Source organism: Oryza sativa, chromosome 2 (assembly GCF_034140825.1).
Source record: "Oryza sativa Japonica Group chromosome 2, ASM3414082v1".
Classification (NCBI taxonomy): domain Eukaryota; kingdom Viridiplantae; phylum Streptophyta; class Magnoliopsida; order Poales; family Poaceae; genus Oryza; species Oryza sativa.
The window spans coordinates 34,830,956-34,854,345 of record NC_089036.1 but is presented as its reverse complement, the minus strand read 5'-3'; the positions used below and the strand labels follow the sequence as shown (position 1 = coordinate 34,854,345).

General features: G+C 42.9%; 5 protein-coding genes across 11 annotated transcripts; 3 read left to right on the top strand and 2 right to left on the bottom strand.

Annotated features, from left to right (window-relative positions):
* The first annotated feature begins 941 nt into the window (after positions 1 to 941).
* On the top strand, positions 942 to 4,020 carry LOC9269153 (transcription factor SPATULA). Of its 4 annotated transcripts, none has more exons than XM_015771757.3 (9): positions 942 to 1,230; positions 1,351 to 1,475; positions 1,558 to 1,656; positions 1,750 to 1,815; positions 1,960 to 2,025; positions 2,417 to 2,719; positions 2,837 to 2,906; positions 3,011 to 3,152; positions 3,631 to 4,020. In XM_015771757.3, the coding sequence occupies exons 2-9, from the start codon at positions 1,383 to 1,385 to the stop codon at positions 3,686 to 3,688; spliced, it is 897 nt and encodes a 298-aa protein (XP_015627243.1). In that variant the 5' UTR covers positions 942 to 1,230; positions 1,351 to 1,382; the 3' UTR covers positions 3,689 to 4,020. The 4 variants fall into 4 exon arrangements, with proteins under 4 accessions (XP_015627243.1, XP_066163939.1, XP_015627242.1 ...); XM_066307842.1 differs by having other exon boundaries at positions 3,594 to 4,020; XM_015771756.3 differs by having other exon boundaries at positions 1,345 to 1,475.
* A 90-nt stretch (positions 4,021 to 4,110) lies between these two features.
* Positions 4,111 to 6,340, bottom strand: LOC4331062 (proliferating cell nuclear antigen-like). 2 transcript variants are annotated; one of them, NM_001417034.1, is made up of 4 exons: positions 5,928 to 6,340; positions 5,690 to 5,842; positions 5,495 to 5,592; positions 4,111 to 4,677 (listed from the first exon to the last, which is right to left on the bottom strand). In NM_001417034.1, the coding sequence occupies exons 1-4, from the start codon at positions 6,244 to 6,246 to the stop codon at positions 4,456 to 4,458; spliced, it is 792 nt and encodes a 263-aa protein (NP_001403963.1). In that variant the 5' UTR covers positions 6,247 to 6,340; the 3' UTR covers positions 4,111 to 4,455. The 2 variants fall into 2 exon arrangements, with proteins under 2 accessions (NP_001403963.1, NP_001403947.1); NM_001417018.1 differs by having other exon boundaries at positions 4,217 to 4,677.
* A 1,550-nt stretch (positions 6,341 to 7,890) lies between these two features.
* On the bottom strand, positions 7,891 to 9,165 carry LOC4331061 (auxin-responsive protein IAA9-like). The gene is made up of 3 exons (NM_001417017.1): positions 8,619 to 9,165; positions 8,379 to 8,484; positions 7,891 to 8,261 (listed from the first exon to the last, which is right to left on the bottom strand). Exons 1-3 carry the CDS (start codon positions 9,016 to 9,018, stop codon positions 8,219 to 8,221), a joined length of 549 nt encoding a protein of 182 aa, NP_001403946.1. The 5' UTR covers positions 9,019 to 9,165; the 3' UTR covers positions 7,891 to 8,218.
* A 4,400-nt stretch (positions 9,166 to 13,565) lies between these two features.
* On the top strand, positions 13,566 to 21,365 carry LOC4331060 (AP-1 complex subunit gamma-2). 3 transcript variants are annotated; one of them, XM_066307885.1, is made up of 20 exons: positions 13,566 to 13,797; positions 13,915 to 14,185; positions 14,323 to 14,464; positions 14,753 to 14,926; positions 15,238 to 15,417; positions 15,906 to 16,060; positions 16,269 to 16,359; positions 16,823 to 16,986; positions 17,066 to 17,120; positions 17,458 to 17,580; positions 17,671 to 17,766; positions 18,170 to 18,297; positions 18,561 to 18,665; positions 18,765 to 19,054; positions 19,559 to 19,663; positions 19,778 to 19,843; positions 19,922 to 19,996; positions 20,079 to 20,248; positions 20,634 to 20,738; positions 20,979 to 21,365. In XM_066307885.1, the coding sequence occupies exons 3-20, from the start codon at positions 14,396 to 14,398 to the stop codon at positions 21,072 to 21,074; spliced, it is 2,247 nt and encodes a 748-aa protein (XP_066163982.1). In that variant the 5' UTR covers positions 13,566 to 13,797; positions 13,915 to 14,185; positions 14,323 to 14,395; the 3' UTR covers positions 21,075 to 21,365. The 3 variants fall into 3 exon arrangements, with proteins under 3 accessions (XP_066163982.1, XP_015627036.1, XP_015627034.1); XM_015771550.3 differs by having other exon boundaries at positions 13,915 to 14,217; positions 14,773 to 14,926; XM_015771548.3 differs by having other exon boundaries at positions 13,915 to 14,217.
* Positions 21,366 to 21,390: 25 nt separating this feature from the next.
* On the top strand, positions 21,391 to 23,367 carry LOC107278745 (uncharacterized). Its single transcript, XM_026022973.2, has 2 exons — positions 21,391 to 22,557; positions 22,985 to 23,367. The coding sequence occupies exon 1, from the start codon at positions 21,534 to 21,536 to the stop codon at positions 22,455 to 22,457; it is 924 nt and encodes a 307-aa protein (XP_025878758.1). The 5' UTR covers positions 21,391 to 21,533; the 3' UTR covers positions 22,458 to 22,557; positions 22,985 to 23,367.
* Positions 23,368 to 23,390: the final 23 nt, after the last annotated feature.

The following is a 23,390-nucleotide window of genomic DNA, read 5'->3' as shown; positions in this document are numbered from 1 at the left end:
GAACAGCATCAGCAAGCAGCTCACGCTCATCCGTGCGGCGACGAACTGACTGATCCCGAAAGGAGCCGGCGCAAACACTGTACCGGAGTAAAGCGAGCACAGTGCCAACTGTACTAGACTACTAGTCCCTCCCATGGTGCGGTATTTTCTCCTCTTCTATACTTCCTCCATTCTAAAATATAAAATATAAGAGATTTTAAATTGATGGCACATTCTAAAATGTTTTAGGGCGAATGAAGTAACTTCTATTTATCGTGTTTTGTGTTCACGTTTTTAAAATTGTTAAACGATATACCCCTCAGTCAAAAAAAAACCCAATCAAATCTATATGTCCAGATTCGTAGAGTTTGTTTTTATAAAAGACTACTATATGAAAGTTGTTATAAAAGAATATCTTAATTTATTTTCAAATTATCTAATTAATAATGTGATAATTCACCGTCTTATTTTACGTAGTAGTAAATATTACTTCTTTCACTATAAAATATAAGAATCTAATACTCTCACTATTATAAATCTAAATAGAGATTCTATCTAAATTTATAATATTAAAATGTGTAAGTTATATTATATTAAGATGGAGAAAATAGAGTCCACACAAGTACCAAGCCTACACACAACTACTTCCTTTTGAGTTTTTACTTGCACTGTTTGATCACTCGTATTATTCTTAAAAAAAAGTTAAAATTATTATTAATTTTTTTTGACTTACTTTATTATCTAAAGTAATTAAAGTACAACTTTTCGTTTTTTATATTTACATAAAAAAATTTAATAAGACGAGACGGAGGGAGTAAACGAGTACACGACACAGCATATATCCATGTCCATGTCTTCCCACGGAAACTGGCACTGTTGAGCTCTGAAAGCCGAGCTCAACACGCCACGCCATTAACACCACACCCCCCCGCTCATAAATGAAAACCGCGCGAACCAGAACCACCCCTCCCTCCCTCCTCCATCAATGAACCTCTCCACCCCACCCCGCGACGCGACGCGACGAGCCGTACACCGACCGCCCCGCGCCGCTGCTGCCGGAGCCGGAGAGAGAAGCTGAAGCCGAAGCAGAGGCAGCCGCAGCGGCAAAACTCAAAAGACGTCGTCAAAAGCTCTGCCGCGCTTGCAGCTTTCTCGGGCTCAAGGAAAAGCCATCACAAAACCAGAGACACAGAGAGAGAGAGAGAGAAACTGAAGAAAGGTGGCAACTCCTGCAGCAGCTGCAGCAGCAAGGTATGGGCAGCTCATGACCAGCAACAGCAGCAGCAGCGTCCAATTTCTCGTGGCGCTCGCTCGCCATTTCTGGAGTACTTAAGGAGTTCTTGGTTTTGTTCGTTCGTCCGGTAGCGCTAGTGTTTGTGGTTTGCTGGTGCTGTGGCGAGGCGATGATGGATGGGCGAGGAAGCCAGGAGGAGGAGCACCTGGATTTGATCATGCGACACCACGCCAGCATGGGGCTGGATCGCTGCGAGAGCGAGGTTGGCGTGCGGTGTCCGCGTTTGATTCGATCGGATGCTGGTGGTGATTTGGCGGTTTGATTTGGTGTTTGGTTCTTTTTAGGAGGCGCTGGGGTCGTCGGAGTCGGAGCAGCCCACCAGGCCGGCGCGGCCGCGCGGCAAGAGGAGCCGCGCCGCCGAGGTGCACAACCTCTCCGAGAAGGTTAGCCCGGCGACGGCGACTGCTACCTCTCGTGTTCCTCTTGGTATCAGCTGATTTTGTGGGATTGATTTTGACCACGGTAATTTGGTGCAGAGGAGGAGGAGCAGAATCAATGAGAAGATGAAGGCCCTGCAGAGCCTCATTCCCAACTCCAGCAAGGTAGTAAAAAAAATTGTCTCTCTTGTTTCTTACTCGATTTTTTGTTCAACGATTTATACACACTATTACTTGTGTTGCTGGAAGCTAATCTCTCGAGTTAATTTGGCGTTTATCTTGTGCTGATGGTTTCATTCACCGATGCAGACGGACAAAGCCTCCATGCTTGACGATGCCATCGAGTACCTGAAGCAGCTTCAGCTCCAGGTCCAGGTAAGTGTAATGAATGTTGCATTGTTACTGAATTGCTTGAGGATTATTTTCGCAAATCCACAGACTTAATGCTCCAGGTATCGACAATGGATATGTCAAGCGTTTTGAATATTGAGCAGCTGTGTGCTGAAGTGAAATGGTACTAGCATATATGAGTTAGGACAAGCTTGAAGTTCTAGCATCAAAAAGTGTACATTAGCTATCCTAATCACCATTTTCTGATGGCTTACTGTCTAAGCAAGATTTAGTCGGTTAGGACGTCAGAAAAGAACATTGATCTAATCACAGCATGCCACATTGTTGTTTGCACGGCATTTGTAAGAAAAACAAAATGTATGTATTCCACGTTACTGCAGCTAATTTCTGTTTGATTGCTGAATTTTTGTTCCAGATGTTGTCCATGAGGAATGGTCTATATCTGCCCCCAGTGAACTTATCTGGGGCACCTGAGCATCTGCCGATCCCGCAAATGAGTGCTGCACTTGACCAGAATAGTGCCAAAGCATCAGATCCTTCAGTTGTTTTGCAGCCGGTGAACCAGACTTCAGGAGCACTTCTTCCATTTGAGCTGGCAAGCCAACATAAACCTCTATTCTTACCAGGTGTTCCTAATGCAACCGCTCTGGAGCCTCGGTTCCTTGTAGAGTCTTCGCGTTCCAATCTTCAATCCTTACGGTTCACTGAACCCGCTGAGGTAATCCTTTTTGTCTTGTAAGATCTTCAGCAGTCAGCATACTGAACCTCTTTCCTTGCTAATAGAATAGCACTTCATATGGTCATTTTTCACTTGTTGTATCTATTTATGTTGAAGATGATCTATCCTGATGAGATGATGTTAAAGCACCGCCTGACTTCAGCTAGTGAGAGCACAATTGTGCCAGGTTAGAGAACATAAACTATTTCCAATAACCAATAGTAGTTTCAGATTGCATTTTTGGTGAACATTTTTTTACATTGACTGACCTTCCCTTTGCTTCTTCAATAGGAACCGATGAGAAGTCGGTTAGGCAGAACACATACATGATGAATGCTGATCGTTTTGATAGATATGCACTCAGCAAAGACCAGTTGCAGCACATTATGCCGAAAAACACAGAAAGTGTACTTGATATGCCACACTTGCAAAGGTAAAAGCTTCTTTTGCCACTTATTTATAGTATAATGAAAGTAGGCTCCATTTTCCTTATAGATAGGATTATTTCTTTATAGTACACCATAATACTTTCCTGTGATCATAAGCATATTTTAAGGAAACTGGATTTGGATGGCCTAAAGATTAGCGTGCGCCTATTTTATCTTGTTTTTTCATTAACATGTTTAGTAATAAATGAATGTCCCATAGCAGCAAGGTTTCTTGGTCTGACTATCTTATTCTGAGAAATAGAGAAAGGACCCTAAAATTCAAGCTGTAGGTAGATTAAACAGCAAGAACTAACATAATTTTGCAAATTAGACTATGCAACTGCAATTATTAGACTATGCAAAGAGCAAATTTCACTTATTAAAACTAGTAAATCAGTTTGTGACACTGTTCTCCAGAATTCTGACAAAGGTGTTAATTGTTTCAGATTATAAGCTGACGATTCAGCTTCCAATCTTGGACAGGTTGCAAACCAGTGACACCAAAGTTAGGGTCGAGGGCAGAATCAAAGTAAACCCATGATCTAATTTCCAATTGGACTTGTGGAGTGCAGAGCAGATCAAAATCGGTGACTGGTGATCATGAGCAGCACCTAATCTAGCATTTTACCTCTAGAACAGTAGTTATATCTTGTTGTGCCATTGTACTCTGGTGTGAAGTGCTTTGTAAAGGGAGATCTATCTATAAGCTGCCAGTAACAATGAACATATCCGATGTTAGGAAATAGGAAAATACCATCAAATCAAATCTATATTGCCAATGTAGGCCGGAATTGGGAGATGTGAGATGCCTGTGGCCACTAATTGAGGCTGCATAGTTTGTCTCCACTGTTTTAAAAAAAATCATTTTTCATAGCTTGTTTTGTTTCTTATCGGTTATCACAGGTGACAACAGAGAGCCTAAAATAGATGGAAATTTGGAAGCCTTCTCAAAGATGGAAATTTGGCTTTCACAGCTTGAGGATGATAGCAATTCTGGGTCCAAACACTGATGAAGTTAGTGTCAACCCAAAGGAAGCTCCTCTCCCAACAAATATGTAACAACCGAATTGAACAAACAAACAGCAGCACAATCATGCTACAGCAATGCAGTCATAAACTCACAAATCTACTAAACCTAACATTCATCACTGTAAATCCAAGGATTTACAGAAGTCACAGATACAAAGGTAAAAAGCATTCCGTCGTAAGCGATGATAAGCATAACATCATTTTGCTTACAAACAATTGTTAAGCAAAGGATGATGGTCTGAAGACTAGGGGGTATTTTGTCATATCCTTATGCGACAATCACGACTTCATTTCCTCATCTTCTTCAATCTTTGGCGCCAGATAAAATCTAATGTAGCCCATCTCTGCAATCTTATACTCAACCACCACTGGCAGCTCAGATGAAAGGCTGATTGTAACTTGTTCAGAGAGCGGGCTTGCCTTGGTGAAGGAGTTCATGTACCTCAGGGCAAAGGTTAGTGACACCGGTTCCTGCATCTCTATGATTGTAGCATCTTCTGGCTGCAATGACCCAAAAAAACATCCATTAGACACTGATTATCACTTACTGTACTCATTGCTGCATGATCCTAAACCGGTACTCCAGTATGGAAAGAATAACAGAAAGTTTTGCAGTTAGCATAATGATCAGATGACATATTGACATGCAAGATGGGGATAATAGGATTCATACTTTATTCATGCTTAGAAATGTCTTAATTTGACTAAAGGATTTCAGATCCCTTGCAGCAAAAAAAAACTCCTTTTACTAGTTTTAATAGGATTCATACTTTATTCATGCTTAGAAATGTCTTAATTTGACTAAAGGATTTCAGATCCCTTGCAGCAAAAAAAAAAAACTCCTTTTACTAGTTTTACTACTAAATTGTTAGATACAAACTTTACTCTGGATAACCAGATGAATGAGCACAACTATAGGACTGATGCAAGCCAGTTACTTAAAGATACAGGTAACCCAATTATTGACCCAGGACCATACACATTGCAAACACATAACAGAAACATTAACAAGCAAACTAGGGTGACCGCAGATGTAGCTCAAATGCTATCATGTAACTGAACCAAATAATTCTTTTAGTACAGACACTACATTGTTCTCCATGAAAAAATTAGCTGTAATGTTTTCCTAAGGAAATTAGCTGTCTAGCTGCTGTACTCGTGATTACTTGTTAACAGCGCAATATTTGAGTACAAAAGAACCATCTCTGCTACTGTAGTTTTCTTGACTCTCTTTCGGCATTCCAAGTTTACAAACATGACAGGTATCGTAGACCAAGTTAGTAACAGTTTGAGAAGGCACCATCGATAGATTAATTACCTTGTCAACAGTCTTGTTCTGCCTGCAGACAATGTTGGCAGTTCCAATATCTCCAGCGGTCGAGAACTTAACACCCTCCTTGGTCACCGAGATGATAACTGGAATGCCAAGCAGTTTAAAGATTTAAGAACAAGCCACAGAAACAAATTAACAACAAGCGTTCTGCAGAAACCACGGGAGGATAATCACACACACCAGTGTCTCCGATGCTGCTCAGATCCTTGCAGATCCTGGAAAACTCAGAGGACGGCATGCGGACGATGGCCTGGTACTCGGAGTCAGGGATGCCGAGGTGCTCGCTGTCGATGTCCATCAGCTTCATCTCGAAATCCGCAATCTTATCTTGGTCTATTCATCCAAGCACAAATTAATCAAGGTCACACAAATCAAGAACACGTGAGGGCACGAGACGATTGAGACTAGTACTACTCACTGGGCGACTCGAACATGAAGGTGACGGTGTCGGAGCCATCGTCGGCCTTGATGGTGATGATGTCGTCGTTGCCCGCGCAGCGGAGCATCTTGGCCATGTTGTTGAGGTTCATCCCCATGGAGAGGTTGCGGTCGCAGCGGTAGTGCTCGAACCCCTCGGAGCGGAGGAGCAGCGCGACGAGGGCGACGTGGCTGGAATCCATGGCCTGCAGCGAGAACCCCGTCCCCGAGCAGTCGAAGTTGGCGTCCGTCACCAGCTCCCGGATCGCCTCCAGCACCTTCTTCAGCAGGCTCCCCTGCACAAGCCTCAGCTCCAACATCGCGGCGGCGGCGGAGACTTCCCGGCGGCGATGCGGCGGCGAGGCGAGAAACCCTAGGATTCGCTTGTGGGGTTTGGGAGGAGGAGGCGGCGGCGAGGGGAAGAAAGGGGGAAGGGGGAGATTAATAGGGAGGGGTTTGGGGGACGCGAAGCGAAAAAAAAAATGGAGGGAGAAATTGGGGGGAAACCCGCCTCCACCCGAAATGTTTCCCGCTTCTTGCAGTGGAAGATTCAGCTGACATGTGGGACCATGGTGGAGTACGGGCCCACCTGGCAGTGGGGGAGAAGTGGATGACGGGTGCTTGGTCTTGGTGATTTGGAAAAGGGCGGGTGTTCTGGGAGCTGGGCGGGAGATGGAATTGCCTTTCGCGCCATCTCGCTGACCGCACAGCTTGGCCATTTCCCTCCAATGATTTTGAATTATTTTTCTTTTTTACTCTCTCCATTTCACAATGTAAGTCATTCTAGCATTTCTCATATTTAGAATCTAGATAAAATTTTATCATCAATATAAATGTGAAAAATGCTAGAACGACTTACATTGTGAAACGGAGGAAGTATGTATGAATTTGTGTTCGAAGTATCCTACTACTACATGAATAATGGCCGAAAGTAAGTACGGTACAGGTGAAATAATTATACGTTTTGCATCAAATTTAATTTTTCTTTGCCGTTCTTTACGCATGAAATTGCGTTCGTTCACCAGGAAAAAAAAACAGAAAGTGGAGCAGATAAAAATAAAATGTATATTTTTAGATGAAAATAATTAGTTTCAACGGAAATGGAGTGGGTACAGTTTGATCCCAACCGTCGATTCGATCCAACGAGTGGAAAAAGTCGACCGCACCGTGCCGCCTCCTTGGGCCTAAGTTTCACCGCGAACCGGCCAGAACGGTAGGTGGGCTTGGGCTGCAGCCAGCTCTTCCACTTCCGTAAGAACCGGAATCTGGCTCAACGCGTCACTGCTCTCGGCCCATTAGGTGGCCGACGTTCTCCGGCCCAGCTTTTTGGTTTATGAAGAGAGCGAGCGATCCACGATCAATCTGGCCCACGATCCACTCCACAACCCATGCCTACCGAGGCTTTCTTGTTTCCACGCCGTGTATAAGTATTGAGCATTTTGGTGTTTCTTAGCAATGCACCACGCTCTCTTTTCTTTGATCATCCTACTAGTCCCCCAATCTCAAAATAAAGTATTTTTTAATATGAATCTGGACATAAACAAATATTTTTTTTCCTGGAGGAGTAGTACGATACAATCTGCCCGTCAGAACATCAAGCAGGGCAGAGTTGCCTGTGATTTGTCAGTCTACTGTCTACTCCCTCCGTCCCAAAAAAAAAGATAAACCATGAGTTTTCGTGCCAACATTTAACTGTCCATCTTATAAAAAAAACTATAATTAGTATTTTCATTGTTGTTAGATGATAAAACATGATTAATACTTTATGCGTGACTTATATTTTTTTCATAATTTTTTCAAATAAGACGGACGGTCAAACGTTGGACACGGAAACCAAGGTTTGTCTTTTTTTTTGGACGGAGGGAGTACATTGATTCGGAAGGACAATCTCATATATCCGGTTTTGGAATTGGAAATTTGAAACAGAATTTTCTTCAGATGAAGAAAAAAGTATTGTCATCAGCTTATATGGTGTGTGAAAAAAAAGAGAGAAATAAATAAAAGTAGTATTATAGTACAAGATCAGTTTGCAAAACATATAGAAGGTGTAAAAACACAGAACTCTGTAAACATTCTCAAAACCTAGCCCTGGGCACACATGAGATGTGCCCAACTACAGTATATATAAGCTAGCAGTATATAGTCTTTGACAGAAAGCTCTTTCTCTCGTCCTAACATCCTGACTGAAAACGAAAACATGTACATACATCAGTGCACACCCACACGCAGATGCCAGGCAACCAAAACCGAGCTGTGCTCCATCAACTCACGCATGCATCTCCTTCAGTTCAGTTAACCCAGTATCTTCAGGCGTTTCACAGATCGTGCAAAATCACTGCAACAAACAAAACAAAGGATTAACATGTCAGTATTACACAGAATCTAATGTTCAATCTTGCTGATTCATTAAGTTATACTAACACTGAAATAACTAAGCTTGAAATCGACTTACTCCCATGGCACGTCCCCAACCAGCATCCAATCCCCATCACCATCCTCGTAGGTGACCACAGGTCCAGCGGCATCGCCATGATCATCATTGGCCATTTTCTTCTCGCCTGTAAATATATCACGATAACCAAACCTAGCATCAGAATCATTGATCGCAATCGAATTCGGTTACTAGATTCTGCTTGCTTTTGTAATCACATGTGCTGATGAACAATTGGGTTGAGTTAAATTAGCTACTGACCTTGGTGGTCGTTGGTGGGGAACATGCGGGCGAGCGTGGCAGCGAGCTCGTCGTAGGAGGAATGGAGGGCCAAATCAACCTTCCTCCCGATGGCGTCGCCTTCCTTCTTCACCTTCACGTAGTTGGCGCCGCCGCACGCCCGCCGCGCCGAGCTCACCGGTGGCCACCCCACCACCGTCTTCTTCCTCCTCCTGCAATCGTCGTCGCTGGTGTTGCAGCAGCTGCCGTCGTCGAAGAGCAGCAGCGTCTCCTGGAACGCCTCCCTGAATCCCCTCTTCCCGGCCGACGAGGCAGACACCGGCGCGCTGCCGCTGCCGCCGCCGCTGCTGCTGCTGCTGCTGAGCTCGTCGACGACGAGATGACCGGAATTCGGTGGCGCCAGCCCAAGCTCCAGCTCCATGCCGATGATCTGATCCTTCGCGTAGCTAGGCTAGCTGTATCCGCTCTCTCGATCTTCTTGGATGGATTGCTAGCTGTATCCGGTCTCGATCTTCTTGGCTGGATTTCTAGTAGTTGTGATCGATCGATCGATGATGGCGATGACTTTAGTTGCAAGTAGGGAACGAGATGAGGTTTATATATGCAGAGACGTGCAGTGGTGTTGGTGGGACAGCGAGAGGAGATGAGGAAGAATCGGTGCGAGGGGGGGGGGGGGGGGCAGGGTGTCGGGGTTCAGGGGCGCACAGAGGCGGGCAACCTGTCTCCCTGTCCGTCCAGTGATTCAGTCTAGCTTCGCTTTGATCTCTTGTTGTTGTAGCCTACCGACACACGCATCAGTAGTTCTTCCCTGCGCCTCTGTGCAGCGTTTGCGTTTCTGTTTTTTTTTTCTTTTTTGATTGCTGTCATGTGATTGTGATCCTGTGGGCTGCTAGTATGTGAAATTCAGAGCTTCAGGTTGCCGCCCACTGTCAGACTGACAGTCAGAAACGTTGCACCGTTGGGCGTTGACGTGCATTTGGAATGAAAACGGCCGGGAAATACCATTTTCGTAACTATATTTTTCTCCGTCATCGAAAATGTAAAGCTGGAAACAAAAACCGTATCATATAACTACACGAACAAAAAAAACATGCTGGTATCAACTGGGAACAGGTAATTGTTAATGTATAACATATTTAATTCAATGTTACACTATATAAATTATTAGTACAAACTATGTATATATGTCTATTTTATGTCCTTAAATTAGATATTTAGTTAGAAGTTAATACATCACTAAACTATGAGCTAAATAGAGACATGTTAAAAAATTATAAGAATATTTAGAAATACGGTTCCCACTAGAATACCATAACGATAACGATCAGTACAACATGAAAACCATTTATTTCCATAGTTTTTACTATCTTAGTTAAACTTTTTTTTAAACGAACCGTAGCGAGATCTCATACTAATCAGGTTGAAAATCAGAAACGAGGGTCGACCGGTTCGGCCTGGGAGACGCGTTGGCGCTAGGCATGCATGAGATGCGGCAGCCAGGATTTGTCAGCCGCCCAGCCGGCCGGCGCGCGCGATGTTGCCGTCGGCGCGGAAGGCGGCGCGCGGCCGGGCATGTGGCCTCGCCTCGCCTCTCCCGGGGAGGTGGTTGTGCGCCTGTGCGTGGGCCGTGGGCGTGGCTGTTTCCTGCGCGCCGTCAAGCACGTGGCGCGCGCGCGATCCATCAACAAACCAGCTGCTTCTCTGCTCTGCTTGACAGTGTTCCTAGCTGTAGCGCAGCCTGCTGTGGAATCCTCCGTTTTGACCCGTTTCTTGCCTTGCTGATGCAGGACACATGCAAGCCAAGCGTGTACATTGGCATGAAAAATACAGATGCCCCCCGTTTGAATCTGATTAAAATACAAAATTATATGGATTTTGATAACACGTTTTCCAAATTAATAAATAATTGAAATTCATTTATCGTTTTACATGATGCTCGTACTTAATTTCAATCTTCGACGGGTGCAAACAGGGCCGATATAGACTACTCAAAACACAAAAACTCATGCAGACATGGAAAAGAGCTACTACAGCTCACCGTTTGCTCTTTAACTTGTATGTTGTTGTTAAAATTTGAATTTTAAAAGTTAGTTTTATAGTTTTATTTTTTATGACTTGCTTTAAATCGTTAACATAAAAATGTTACTGTAAATTATTTGTTCATAAAAATCGTTACAGCTTATGACCAGCTACAGAAGAAACGATGAGTTTAACTCGGAACCAAAGATTTTATTTTAAAAAGGGAGAAACACCCCGAGCCAAAATTTCAGAGATATGCCAAGTGTCTTCGCCCATTCGGCGGCAGCCCGCGTTACAATAATCCTCGAGACACAACCATTATTAAAATCGAGCACATGCTCCTAGCACGAGATATTCGTTGCCATCCATGACTTGACATAAACAACTAATCAACCGCTTTTCATTTGCACATATTAATCCGGCTTTTTTTTTCTCCAACTAGTAATCAACTGCAATGTGCTCCTCCTGCTATATCTTAAGCTGCTCCTTAAGCTACTCGTAAGTACTAAGTACGAACCACTAATGGCTTGGAGGAGAAGGGAGAGGGAAGCTGCCGTATCTGGCGTGTCCCCCGGACATGGCGGGTCTCATGGACACCTTTGTCCCGTCCCACTCGCCGCTGTCGGAGTTCTTCCACTCCTCGATTCCTCATGCGCCGCACCAGCTTCGATTCGATCTCTTCTCCCTCCAGCCACACAGATATTCCAAGCTGCTGCTGCTGCTATTTCGCGTTTGATTTGATTAAACAATGGCTTAATTGATACTACTATTATTAATCATTCACCTTCTTGAGAAAATTATATGCATTCATTCTATCAGACTATTTATAGAATCAATTTATAATATAACACTCTATTAATTTGTTGCCTTAACAATTCACATGTTGGAGAGAATATTCAGAGAAAGTAGCTCGTGGGAAGCTAGTTTATGCTTATAGCTGCCGTTCGATCTTTGGAGCATGAGACCACTGGTTATCTGAAGATTCTGAAGATACAAGATATATCTTCTACATCCTCGCGCTCACCACTCATCGGCATTGATAAATACGATGATGAAAAGTGATTTTTTATAGGCTCCCTGAATACTTTACTCGAGTTGATATTCCACATTTCCATGGATCATTATATCTCTGCGACCTGATCATGCGAATGTGTGATGATATGCCAGCTGAAAATGTCAATGGTGAACAACTTAAAACACGGCAGAATCAAAGGATTCTTCGGGAATAGGTTGATGCTTGATAACATTCAAAGTCCAAGCTGAAGCATGTGATATATACTTGACAAAGCACCTGGGATCCTGCCGGCATCTTGCTTGCTATAAGTTCAATTTTTCTTTCTCTCACTTGTTTCCTTTCAAGGAAGCGGAGGAGAAAGGTGGTACTCTTTTTAGCTGTGATTCACTACAAGAAAGGTGATGTTGTATTTACGTTCCAATATTGACAAGTGAAAAGTGATGTATGATCCACTCTATTACAACGATAAATTAAATGCTATTATTAGGGACTATCTACTCTACATTCCTCCCTAATATATTGTGAATTTTGGGGCGTTGGGTCGCTTTGAGATTTATACAAACACCTAAAACTTGCTACCTCGTTTTCTTCTTCTCTCCGTCGATTGTTACCGCATCTAGTGCATTTTCGAACTTGACCCCACTGCCACCGCCCCTCCTCGACTTGCTGACGCTGGAAGAGAGCAAAGGTGTAGACGAGGCCTGCTGGACCTTCTCCTCCATTTCCTTCTCCCCAAGCGGGGCCCACAATGAGGTGTCCCTGCCACCTAACCACTTAGGTGAGAGATGCCCCCGTTGCACCATCATCCACTGTCCTTCTCCGTCTTGCCGCACTGCTGCCACCGCCTTACCACCATTCGATCGCCAACTAGCATACCATGCCACCGTCGTCGTCCCGACATCCCTCTACACCTAAGGAACCCCCCCCCAAAAAAAAAACCCAAAACCTAATTGGTTGTGGTTGTTAACGCTGTTAACAAAGATCAACCAGCTTGCCAGAGCAGGAGAAGATGGTGGTGCATCATAAATCTTGGATCGAATTGGAGGATCCAAAGTCTGTAAGATATTGGGGGCAACTTTGGTCAAGCGGAGGTTAGCAAATCCATATATATTATTAGATGAACAAATATTTTAGAACAAGTAGTATAATTAACGATGATATTTGACAAATAGTTGAACTCAACATATGAAATACTCCCTCCGTCCCACTAAAAGTGTCGTTCTATGTCCTCAGTAGTGTCCCATAAAAAAATGTTGTTATAGCAAAAGTTTGGTTGCAGAGGTGGGGCCACCTAGCCTGACGGACCTAGCTTGTTCCGTCAAGTCTTCTCGTTCTTGATACAGAAGTTGGATTGCTAGAACAACCATAGCAAGCGGATGGTGGGGGACATCCCTGTTGATGAAATGACAACCACATCGAATAGGTAGGGGCAATTTAGTCTTTTTGACATCAAGATAATTTGGCTTGGGAATCTCAAAACGACATGTTTTTGGGACGGAGGGAGTAGTTGAATGCCAATTCAGTCTCCAACATGAAATTACAAGTTATCCATCATTTTTCAATATCCTAATCTATATATAATTATCTCATTTGGAATAAAAAGAATATATAATGTTTATAGAAACTAGTTTAATTCTTTAAATTTTCTACGTTCCAAAGCAAACTAGTAGTAATTAAGAAGCGAATAATGGAATAATCTAAGTCACACATAAAAGAATATTCAAGGACCAATGCATGAAATTCACACGACAAACGTTCTCCGCGATTTCTATGTTGAAATTCACAAAACAAAAAAGTCCACACAGATCCATTCCTCACATTTTACATTTTTACATTGGGTTTTGCATTTGACAAATTATCTCCAAATCCCCGCAAAATTCACTGCTCCAGCAAGGTGTACCCGCAGTTCTCACGGTTACCACCATTTTCAGTTCAGATTTCAGAAGTTCAGATCCATCCAAGGCGAGCCTTCGTCCTCCTCCTCTGCCAGCCTCGCCTCGCCTTCCCGCTCCAACCACCTCGCGCGGGAGCCAGATCCACGCGAGCTCTCCTCCTCCCCCCTCCACGAGATCCCCGCCCCCCGGCAATGGACACCGTCGAGAAGATCGTCGAGGACTTCGCCTCCGACATCGCCATGGGCCCCTTCTCCTCCGGCACGCGCCTCCGGTGGGGTTTTCCGCTCTCGCCCCTCTCGAATTCGGATCCGTATGGGTGTTTGCACGGAGCGCAATGGCGTGATCTCGCGAATTTCTGAGATGAGCTGAGCTTTGCCTTGCCGCGCAGGGACATGATACGGGCGATACGCGCGTGCAAGACGGCGGCGGAGGAGCGGGCGGTGGTGCGGCGGGAGTGCGCGGAGATACGAGAGGCCATCGGCGAGAACCAGCAGGAGATCCGGCACCGGAACATGGCCAAGCTCATGTTCATCCATATGCTCGGATACCCCACCCACTTCGGCCAGATGGAGTGCCTCAAGCTCATCGCCGCCGCGGGATACCCGGAGAAGCGGATCGGCTACCTCGGCCTCATGCTGCTCCTCGACGAGCGGCAGGAGGTGCTCATGCTCGTCACCAACTCCCTCAAACAGTACACCACCAGACTCTATTATCTCTGCAATGCGCTGCTGCGAGTTCTGTTTTTCGCATGTAATTCTGAGTTTTGAGTAATTTTAGTGATTAATTTGGGGGGCAGAGATCTCAATCACTCGAACCAGTTCATCGTGGGGCTTGCATTGTGTGCGCTTGGGAATATCTGCTCCGCTGAAATGGCACGGGATCTGTCGCCTGAAGTGGAGAGGCTGATGCGTAGCAGGGACGTTAACACAAAGAAAAAGGTAGGAATACTTCTCACTGTAATTCAATTCCTAGTGGCCAACTGGATTAGTGTATTCATGCCAATATTCCATTATTAAAACAAAAAGCTACAGGAGATTTGTTGGTTATTGTTGTTATTTTTAGAGATTGGGTTCATGAAACCTCAATTGATTACGGAATTGTGCATTCTACAGAAATGCCAATGACACTAGCTCTAAGTTATTATCTGTTAATACACACATCAAAACAATGTAGGTCACTTTTTTTCCGTTTTGAATTCATGCTATATCCTCTCCCCTGTTCATTAGGCTGCTTTGTGTGCTATAAGGATTGTGAGAAAAGTCCCAGACTTGGCAGAAAACTTCATGGGTCTTGCTTCATCGTTATTGAAGGAGAAACATCATGGGATTCTGATATCTGCAGTTCAACTATGCACGGAACTGTGTAAAGCCAGCAAAGATGCACTAGAGTACCTGAGAAAGGTATGTACCAGTATTTCGTACCCCTTAGGCCGTTTTTACAGTAACTATATTAAGGAATGACCGTCAGTTGCTTATGTGTTATTCATTTAGCTGCTCAACTAATTCTGTTGTTAGTACCAAAACTTTTACCTACAGAAATGCAATATCCCCAGAAATCATCAGTGGCACCACACAGGAGCACACTATCGCTCCTAGTTGCATGCTTATAAAACACACACACACACATTCTAGAATATAACGCAACATTGTGAATATTCTATATGTTGAGAACGGCACTGTTCTCATGAACATTTTTTTAAAAATCCCTGCAGAACTGCGTTGAAGGATTGGTGCGCATACTGAGAGATGTCTCCAATAGTTCTTATGCTCCTGAGTATGACGTTGCTGGCATATCAGACCCTTTCTTGCATATTCGAGTTCTTAAACTGATGCGCATTTTGGGTCAAGGAGATGCAGACTGCAGTGAATATATGAATGATATTCTTGCTCAGGTGATTGAATATATCCTTTTTTTTCACATACAAAATACTGACACTTTGTTCTCCATACAAAACATGCACCATCTAGTCAATTCCTATGTCAGATTTACTAATTAATTTTATTTTATTTTTCTGGTTTCTGCCATATGTCCTGTGGACTTGCCTCCCAATCAGGGCATTGATTTTACAATATAGTATATTTGTTATATATCATCAGGATCTTAGTTTGCATTTTTTTTATGTAAGAGCATATTTGCTTATTTAACACATGGCGCTTGTAGTTCATGTTGTGTTATTCATACTAGAGGTTTGTTTCAGAAGGTCACACTTAGGGCATTGCTGCATGTTTTGGATTCTAGAACCTATTAAACTGTTAAACTTTCATGTTCCCTTCCATATTTATTTAAAATTTTACAACAATGCACTTCTTTGTTTTTGTAATTGAACTTGTTTTCATATTGTTGTGGATGGAATATTAACCATGGTATTGTTTTGTGCAGGTTGCAACGAAAAATGAGTCAAATAAGAATGCTGCTAATGCCATTCTGTATGAATGTGTTCAGACTATAATGGGTATTGAAGCTACTAGTGGTTTACGTGTGCTTGCGATCAATATTTTGGGTAGATTCTTGTCGAATCGTGATAATAATATAAGGTTAAACCTTGCCTGTTCCTTGAGTTATATCAGTTTCCTGTTGTTGATATAGTACCATACACGACATGAATGAGGCTACGATGTTCTTTTTATTAGCATAATGGTCACCCATCTCTCAATAGGCAAAAATTTTTATTGTGTATATGTTAGCATAATGTTCACCTATTTCCCCTAGACCAAGTATTTACTATGCATGTCATTCTTTCAGATACGTTGCTCTGAACATGCTTATGAGGGCCATTACTGTAGATACACAGGCAGTACAGAGACACAGGACGACAATATTGGAGTGTGTAAAGGTAACAGTGGAAATATCATTCTAGTTATTTTTTGGACGTCTGTCTTCTAGTGAAGATCAGTGGGCAATTCAACTTTCAAAAAATCTTAGAAAAAAGAGGGCCTAAATAAGTTTTGTAGAGAGATTGTGTTTTGAGTTATCTATGCATCCTTGGAGTAGAAAATTTCTCTTGGATACTGTAGCTAAAGCTGGATTCAAGTTATCTGACCAACATAATCCAGTTAGGTTGGTACTGCTCTTTCAAAGTAATCTTTAACTCAAGATTTTATTATATATACTTCAAGTAAAACAAAGATTTCACATATACTATTTTAAAATGACCAATTCCTTAATACTTGCTATATATGATTAATATTGCAATCTTGAAGCTTAAGTCAGCTTGGTCATCTATTGTTTTTGCCTTCCTAGAATCTAATCATGTTATTTTGGCTTTTAACATTTTAAATTACTTGTGGACCTTTCAGGATGCAGATGCTTCTATTCGCAAGAGGGCCCTTGAACTTGTTTTTTTGTTAGTCAACGATACAAATGTAAAGCCTTTGACTAAAGAGCTTGTCGACTACTTAGATTCAGCTGATCCGGATTTCAAAGAAGATCTCACTGCCAAGATATGCTCAATAGTTGAAAAGTTAGTATCCAATATATACACATATTTTAATTTTTCCTGCTAAATTAAGGCACTTTTAACAGTGTTGCATCCCTGCTAGGTTTTCTCAAGAGAAGTTATGGTACCTTGATCAGATGTTCAAGGTTTTATCCTTGGTAAGTACCAAAGTACAGTAGGGCATTTCACATCTGAAAAGTGTGTGCTCCAGAACATATACTTTTCAGTTTCAGCAATTCCTTCCTAGAAACCTACCAGTGGGACACTCTTCATGGTGGACACCTACTATAAAAATATTTTTATTTCTTCTTTTGTGTGTGTGTGGGGGGTGGGGGGTGCATTTCCTGGTAACTTTTGCACATTTGTCAGGACTGCTTATATTTTATGCTGATATTATTGAATGCATGCATCCATGAGATATATCTTCTGGTCGTCTGTCTTTGACCAATAGTAGAAAATGTCTTCAATTCATGCTGAACTCTTGTTGATTAACAGGCTGGAAATCATGTGAAGGATGATGTGTGGCATGCCCTCGTTGTTGTAATAAGCAATGCATCAGAACTTCAAGGATATTCAGTGAGGTTATTATACATGGCTCTACAAGCATTTGTCGATCAGGTTTGGAAAAAAAAATGTGTTTGTTATGATGCATATTGTTCCACCTTAACCTAACTGATTTGTGTAACTTGGTTGCACTACACTGTGTAGGGAAGTTTAGTAAGAGTGGCTGTTTGGTGCATCGGTGAATATGGTGAAATGCTAGTTAACAATGTTGGCATGCTGCAAGGGGAGGAACCTATTACGGTGAGAGGAGAATTCTTGTAGGCTATATTATTTTTGACCTTTTGATCTGGCTAAAGAAAAGCTTCCAGTTATGTCCCTAACGTTGAAACATTGTTGTACTTTTTCTATTTTTGTATGATCCACCAGTGTTGTTATCATTCTCATTTCTGCTTTTGCTAATTAACCATGTAGTCTATGCTTGCAGATTATTATTGCCATTTTTTTTTCTGCAATCATTTATTTAGCTGTTCTTGGTAGTTGGTTTTGTACATATTTCGGGCACTTAGTTGAAGACAACTGGTCAGTTTAGGATCATTGTCCTATATAGGTTGCCTACACCTGTAGTACAAACATTCAATTTGGCAGCATTAATTTGTGCAGTATGTTTTGAGACATCATGCCACAACACATTATTTTTTTTCAGGTAACAGAATCTGATGCTGTGGATGCTGTACAACTCGCTCTTAACCGTTACTCTGCTGATGTGACAACTCGAGCTATGTGTCTTGTGGCTCTTTTGAAGCTCTCGTCACGATTTCCATCGACATCAGAGTAATATACCTTTCAACTTGAAGTGCCTTTTTTCCTGGTGAATATTATGCTAAAATTTGGGAAGTAGTAGAGTGGAAACCAATTTTGCCCCAATAATATTGATGTGCTGCTGTGTATGAGCTGCTCGTCATTTTAGCTTTTATTTTGAAGTACCTTCTTTACAGGCTTATTACATCTTCTTTGATGGAGCTAGTTTTATCTAGATTAGTCTTATATTGTATTACTGTTTGGTTAAATAATACAATCTTACTGGGTATTAACAGGAGGATAAAGCAAATAGTTTCCCAGAATAAAAAGAATATTGTGCTTGAACTACAGCAAAGATCAATTGAATTCAGTTCCATCATACAAAGACATCAGTCTATCAGGTGTGTTATAGAACTTTTGGATGCTATCGCGGAAACTTTCTTCAATACTGTGGCACTTAATATAGGTATTAATGTTAGAGAAATATGGTGAAAGTGCAGGCCATCTTTGCTTGAGCGTATGCCTGCATTGGATGAAGCTAGTTATTTGCTGAGGAGGGCTAGTGCTACACAAGCAACTCTTGCAGCTGATAAGCCTACCCCAGCAGTCACTCCCGGAGGCCTTAAGCTTCCAAATGGTGTAGCAAAACCTGCCACCAGTCCTTTAGTTGATTTGCTTGACTTAAGTTCTGATGATGTGCCAGCCATTACCACTGCTTCTACCACTACAGCACCTAACGACTTCCTACAAGACCTTCTGGGTATTGGTGGGATAAGTTCATCACCTGCAGGTATTTATTTCAATATTTTTATTGTTGTCCACTTGGACTTCCTTGTTACTTTTCTAATCTTGTAATATAAATGAAGCAGCATAGTCTGATAGTCCCTCCCTTCCTCCCTGCTGACATGTACTGATTTTTTGCTGCATTTTGGGGCCAAAAGTTCAATGTCTTTCCAATTAGCTGTATATTTTTGCCCTAAAAGTTGATTCTGTCAATATAGTATCGTACAATTTCTGTTCCAATAAAATTAATTCTGTCAATATAGCATCGAGCAGTTTCTGCTCCAAAAATGTGCATGCAACCTCCTTGCCTTCTTTTGTCCCACAAAAAGATATCAGTTAGTTTTTGCTTTTGCAATAATTGCAACTATAATATAGTACACATTTCACATGCTGCCGCAACGTCTGAAATATTTGCATTCCAATCTATTATGTTAGTTTAGATTGCCACATTCTTTTTGCATGCTATAGAATTCCTTACCTTAGACTAAATGTCTTTTTGCTTTATGTCCAGCTGCACCTTCATCCGCAAGCACAGATATTCTTATTGATCTTCTATCTATCGGATCATCTCCATCACAGAATGGCCCGCCAGCAGCAGACTCTACTCCTGCCCAAGGTAAATGTAATTCTAATTGTGCTAGTCATGTATTTCCATATTTTCTTATAGCCATCACTGAATTGTTCAAGATTAATGTACCTGATACTAAACCTGTTTCTACCATCTCTCAAGTCGGTGCGATTGTACCTGAAGCTACGGATGTTCTCAGTAGTTTGTCATCAAGTACATCTGTTTCTGGTTAGTTTCGTTTCATGCTTGTCGTACCGATTGCTTCTATTACAGCCTTTGCCAAAATGTCTGACACTTCCATTGCAGGGACCAAATCCGCTCCTGCAGTACCTCAAGATATGGATTTGCTTGATGGTCTGCCATCAAATACATCTGTTTCTGGTTAGTTTGATGTTAGATATTTGCTACAAAGTACTGAATATAATACTGTCATGATTACTAATAAACCTCCTTATTTGAGCAGGACCTGTTAATCACTCATCAATAACAGCTTTCCAGAGTGCAACCTTGAAGATCAACTTCAATTTCAAAAAGCAGCCTGAGAAACCACACGAGACTACCGTCCATGCTACTTTTACAAATTTGACATCCAGTTCTTATACGGATTTTGTTTTTCAGGCAGCTGTTCCAAAGGTAGCATCATGGCGCCTTTATCTATTGTCTTCTATATTTGAGCTGTCCTTACTTGCATTAGTGTTATGGCATGCAAGTTCTCAAATCTCACTTGACGAGCAATTATAATTTTCCGTAATAGTTTCTTGAGGCGCAAATCTTCTATTGTGGTGGTAGTGGTACCATGTGGTTGACCATTCTTTGTTCTTTTATTAATTTATATGGTTTTATTTGTCTATCTTGTACTCTTGAAGCTCTCTATACAAATTTACATTATAGCAATTGAAACAGATGCTAAAAAAATGGCAAGTGTGTTTTAGTTCATTTTATTCTACTAGTTTAACAAGGCTAAAATATTTGATGACACTGATGGGAATGTTTCTTGAACTGTCCAAATGAATTTCAGTTTATCCAATTGCGACTGGATCCAGCTAGTGGCAACATTGTTCCAGCTAGTGGCAATGGTTCAGTTACTCAAGGGTTCAGTGTCACCAATAACCAACATGGGCAGGTATGTGGAGACTTGCATCCTTCGCTGCCGTTTCACTTTTTATGCACACGTGTCTGCTGTCAACATGTGTATACCATTCTGACAGGTGCATAATCTGCAGAAATTTCAGTCTTTGAAATTCATGATTTTCTTTCAAGTTATGGAGGTCTTCAGATTTAGAACATACGGATTTCTTCTCATGTTTTGGACCTATTTGCCTTGTGCTTATAGCTGATTTCGCTTTGCTTTTCTTCTGAACAGAAACCACTTGCAATGCGTATCCGGATGTCATACAAAGTGAATGGTGAGGACAGACTGGAACAAGGCCAAGTGAGCAATTTTCCTGCCGGACTATAGTACTGCTCGGTCAGTGCCATTTTGTTGTTACATTATTGTCGTGATAGTCCTCTCCATTTGCGTACCTTGTTCTACGTGGTTCTTTCTGTTTTCTGTCTCCCTTGGAGGGGTTGGTTGATCAAAAATAGTTATTTTCTCATTCATTCTTCCTATATATTGTATAGTAGTAGAAAGGTACAATGTGAAATATTCAGATTCATCACCAAGATACCAATGTACTCATCAGTTCACGCCTGGTGTGCTGTGTGCATCAGTGACTGAGGAAAATTAATGAAAGAAAAATGACCAGCCTCCCTGCCCGAATAGGAAAATTTCTTGGACGCCGTTTTGAATCTTACTCATGCTGCAGTACGTGACGAAATTCTACGGCTTGTGTTCGTGTCCGAAACAGCCTTACGATTATATTGTCGTCGTGGTAGAAGGAAACACACCCACGATACGTTACGTGCATCAGTGGCAATGGTTGTCGACGACGGCGAGCAACGAGCGTGCGCCGCCGCCGCCGGCGACGGCGATGGCGGCGGAGACGACCATCTCAGCGGGCTACCCGACGATGTCCTGCTCGACATACTGGAGAAGGTGGTGATGGACGGCGACGCCCACGCCGCCGCGAGGACCTGCATCCTCTCGCGGTGGTGGCGTCACCTGCCATGGCACGACATCACCACCGTCTCCCTCGACGTCGACGACTTCATCCCGGACAAGGAGAACGCGTGCCGCCCCGTGCTCCAGGTGCACCACCGGCGCGCCACCGACAACCTCGCCGCCGCGCTGGCGAGCTTCCTCGCCGCGCCGCCGAGCAAGCGCGCCATCGACAAGCTCCACCTCAAGCTCGTCCTCACGACGGACGACGACCGCGTCCACCGCGTCGGCGCGCTCGTCGGCGACGCGTTCGACACCGGCAGGGTCAAGGCCGGCGCCGTCGAGCTCGAGATCCTCGCCGAGAGCGCCTGCGCGTTCGTCGACGACGACGACGAGGAGCAGAAGCGGCTCATGCTCGGGAATGGCCGCCGCTTCACGCGGCTCCGGCGAGCCTGCCCTGGCGCGTTCCGGTCGCTGGCGAGGCTCACCGTGCACAACCTCTGGTTCGACGGCGGCGACACGGCGGCCACGATCACCCACCTCCTCCATGGCTGCCCCGCCCTCGAGTACCTCGACATGTTCTACTGCGGCTTCGTGCCGTTCTCCGTGATGACGATCGACGCGCCGCCGGAGTCGCGGCTGGCGACGCTGGTGTTCGACCAGTGCCACGCCGCCGGCGTCGAGCTTGTCAATGCGCCCAAGCTACTACGGGTGGCTCGACGGCGAGCCGGCGGTCTCGTACGGCGGAACACCGTCGCTCAAAGGTATAACCCTAGAAAACTTCTACGACGAGGAGCATAATGATGGGGTTGTTTACGATTTTAAATGGAAGCTTAGTAAGCTAATCCCAGAAAACCCTGGTCAATTAGAGCGGCTTTGCATCAAGTCCTTCGGCACAAAGGTAATCCCCTCTATCGTAATCCCCTCTATCTTTCATATTATAAGTTTTTTCTTAGTAAAATCCTTTTAAGTTTAATCAAATTTATAGAAAAACATAGTAGTATTTTCATCATAAAACAAACATATTATCAAACTTAATTTAATAATTTAAATGTTAATTTAAGAAAAAAAAGTCAAACAACTTATAAAATGTGATTATATATATATATATATATATATATATATATATATATATATATATATATATATGTATGTATGACAAACTTTGATCAAATTTTGGTTGAATTTTACCGCTTTAAATTTAAATTCTTAAAAACCATTCAAAATCTACTTCGTCCCGCGTCGAAACCTCAAAATTCTACGGTTTTCGTCGAACCCATAACCCTGGGTTAGGCTTTGACAACCTGACGTGTATGTGCTGCATGCAGATCTGGGTACAACCAGGAGCCCCTTGAGCAGCTGAGCTGACAATCCAACTCGGCGGCCTAAAGAAGCTTGAGCTGGATGACATCTCACACACACACGCAACTTTCTCTCATGTACTACGGGGTTGTTTGATTTATATACTAACATTGTCTAGAGTTATCATAGCTTTTTTTTATCAAGTTTGTCTAAGGTTAGACGAACAAATTTGGCACCACGCTATGGCTAAGAATCCACAAACTTGTCACACTTTTCTTGAGACAATGACATGTGGGACCAAAAAGCTAGAAAAAGAATCTGGCCACAATTGTGACAATGAACCAAACACATAGCTAATGTAATCAAAGCTGCCTAAATTGGGGTGTGGCAAAGTGTGGCAACATGTGATTATGAACCAAACAACCCTTACGT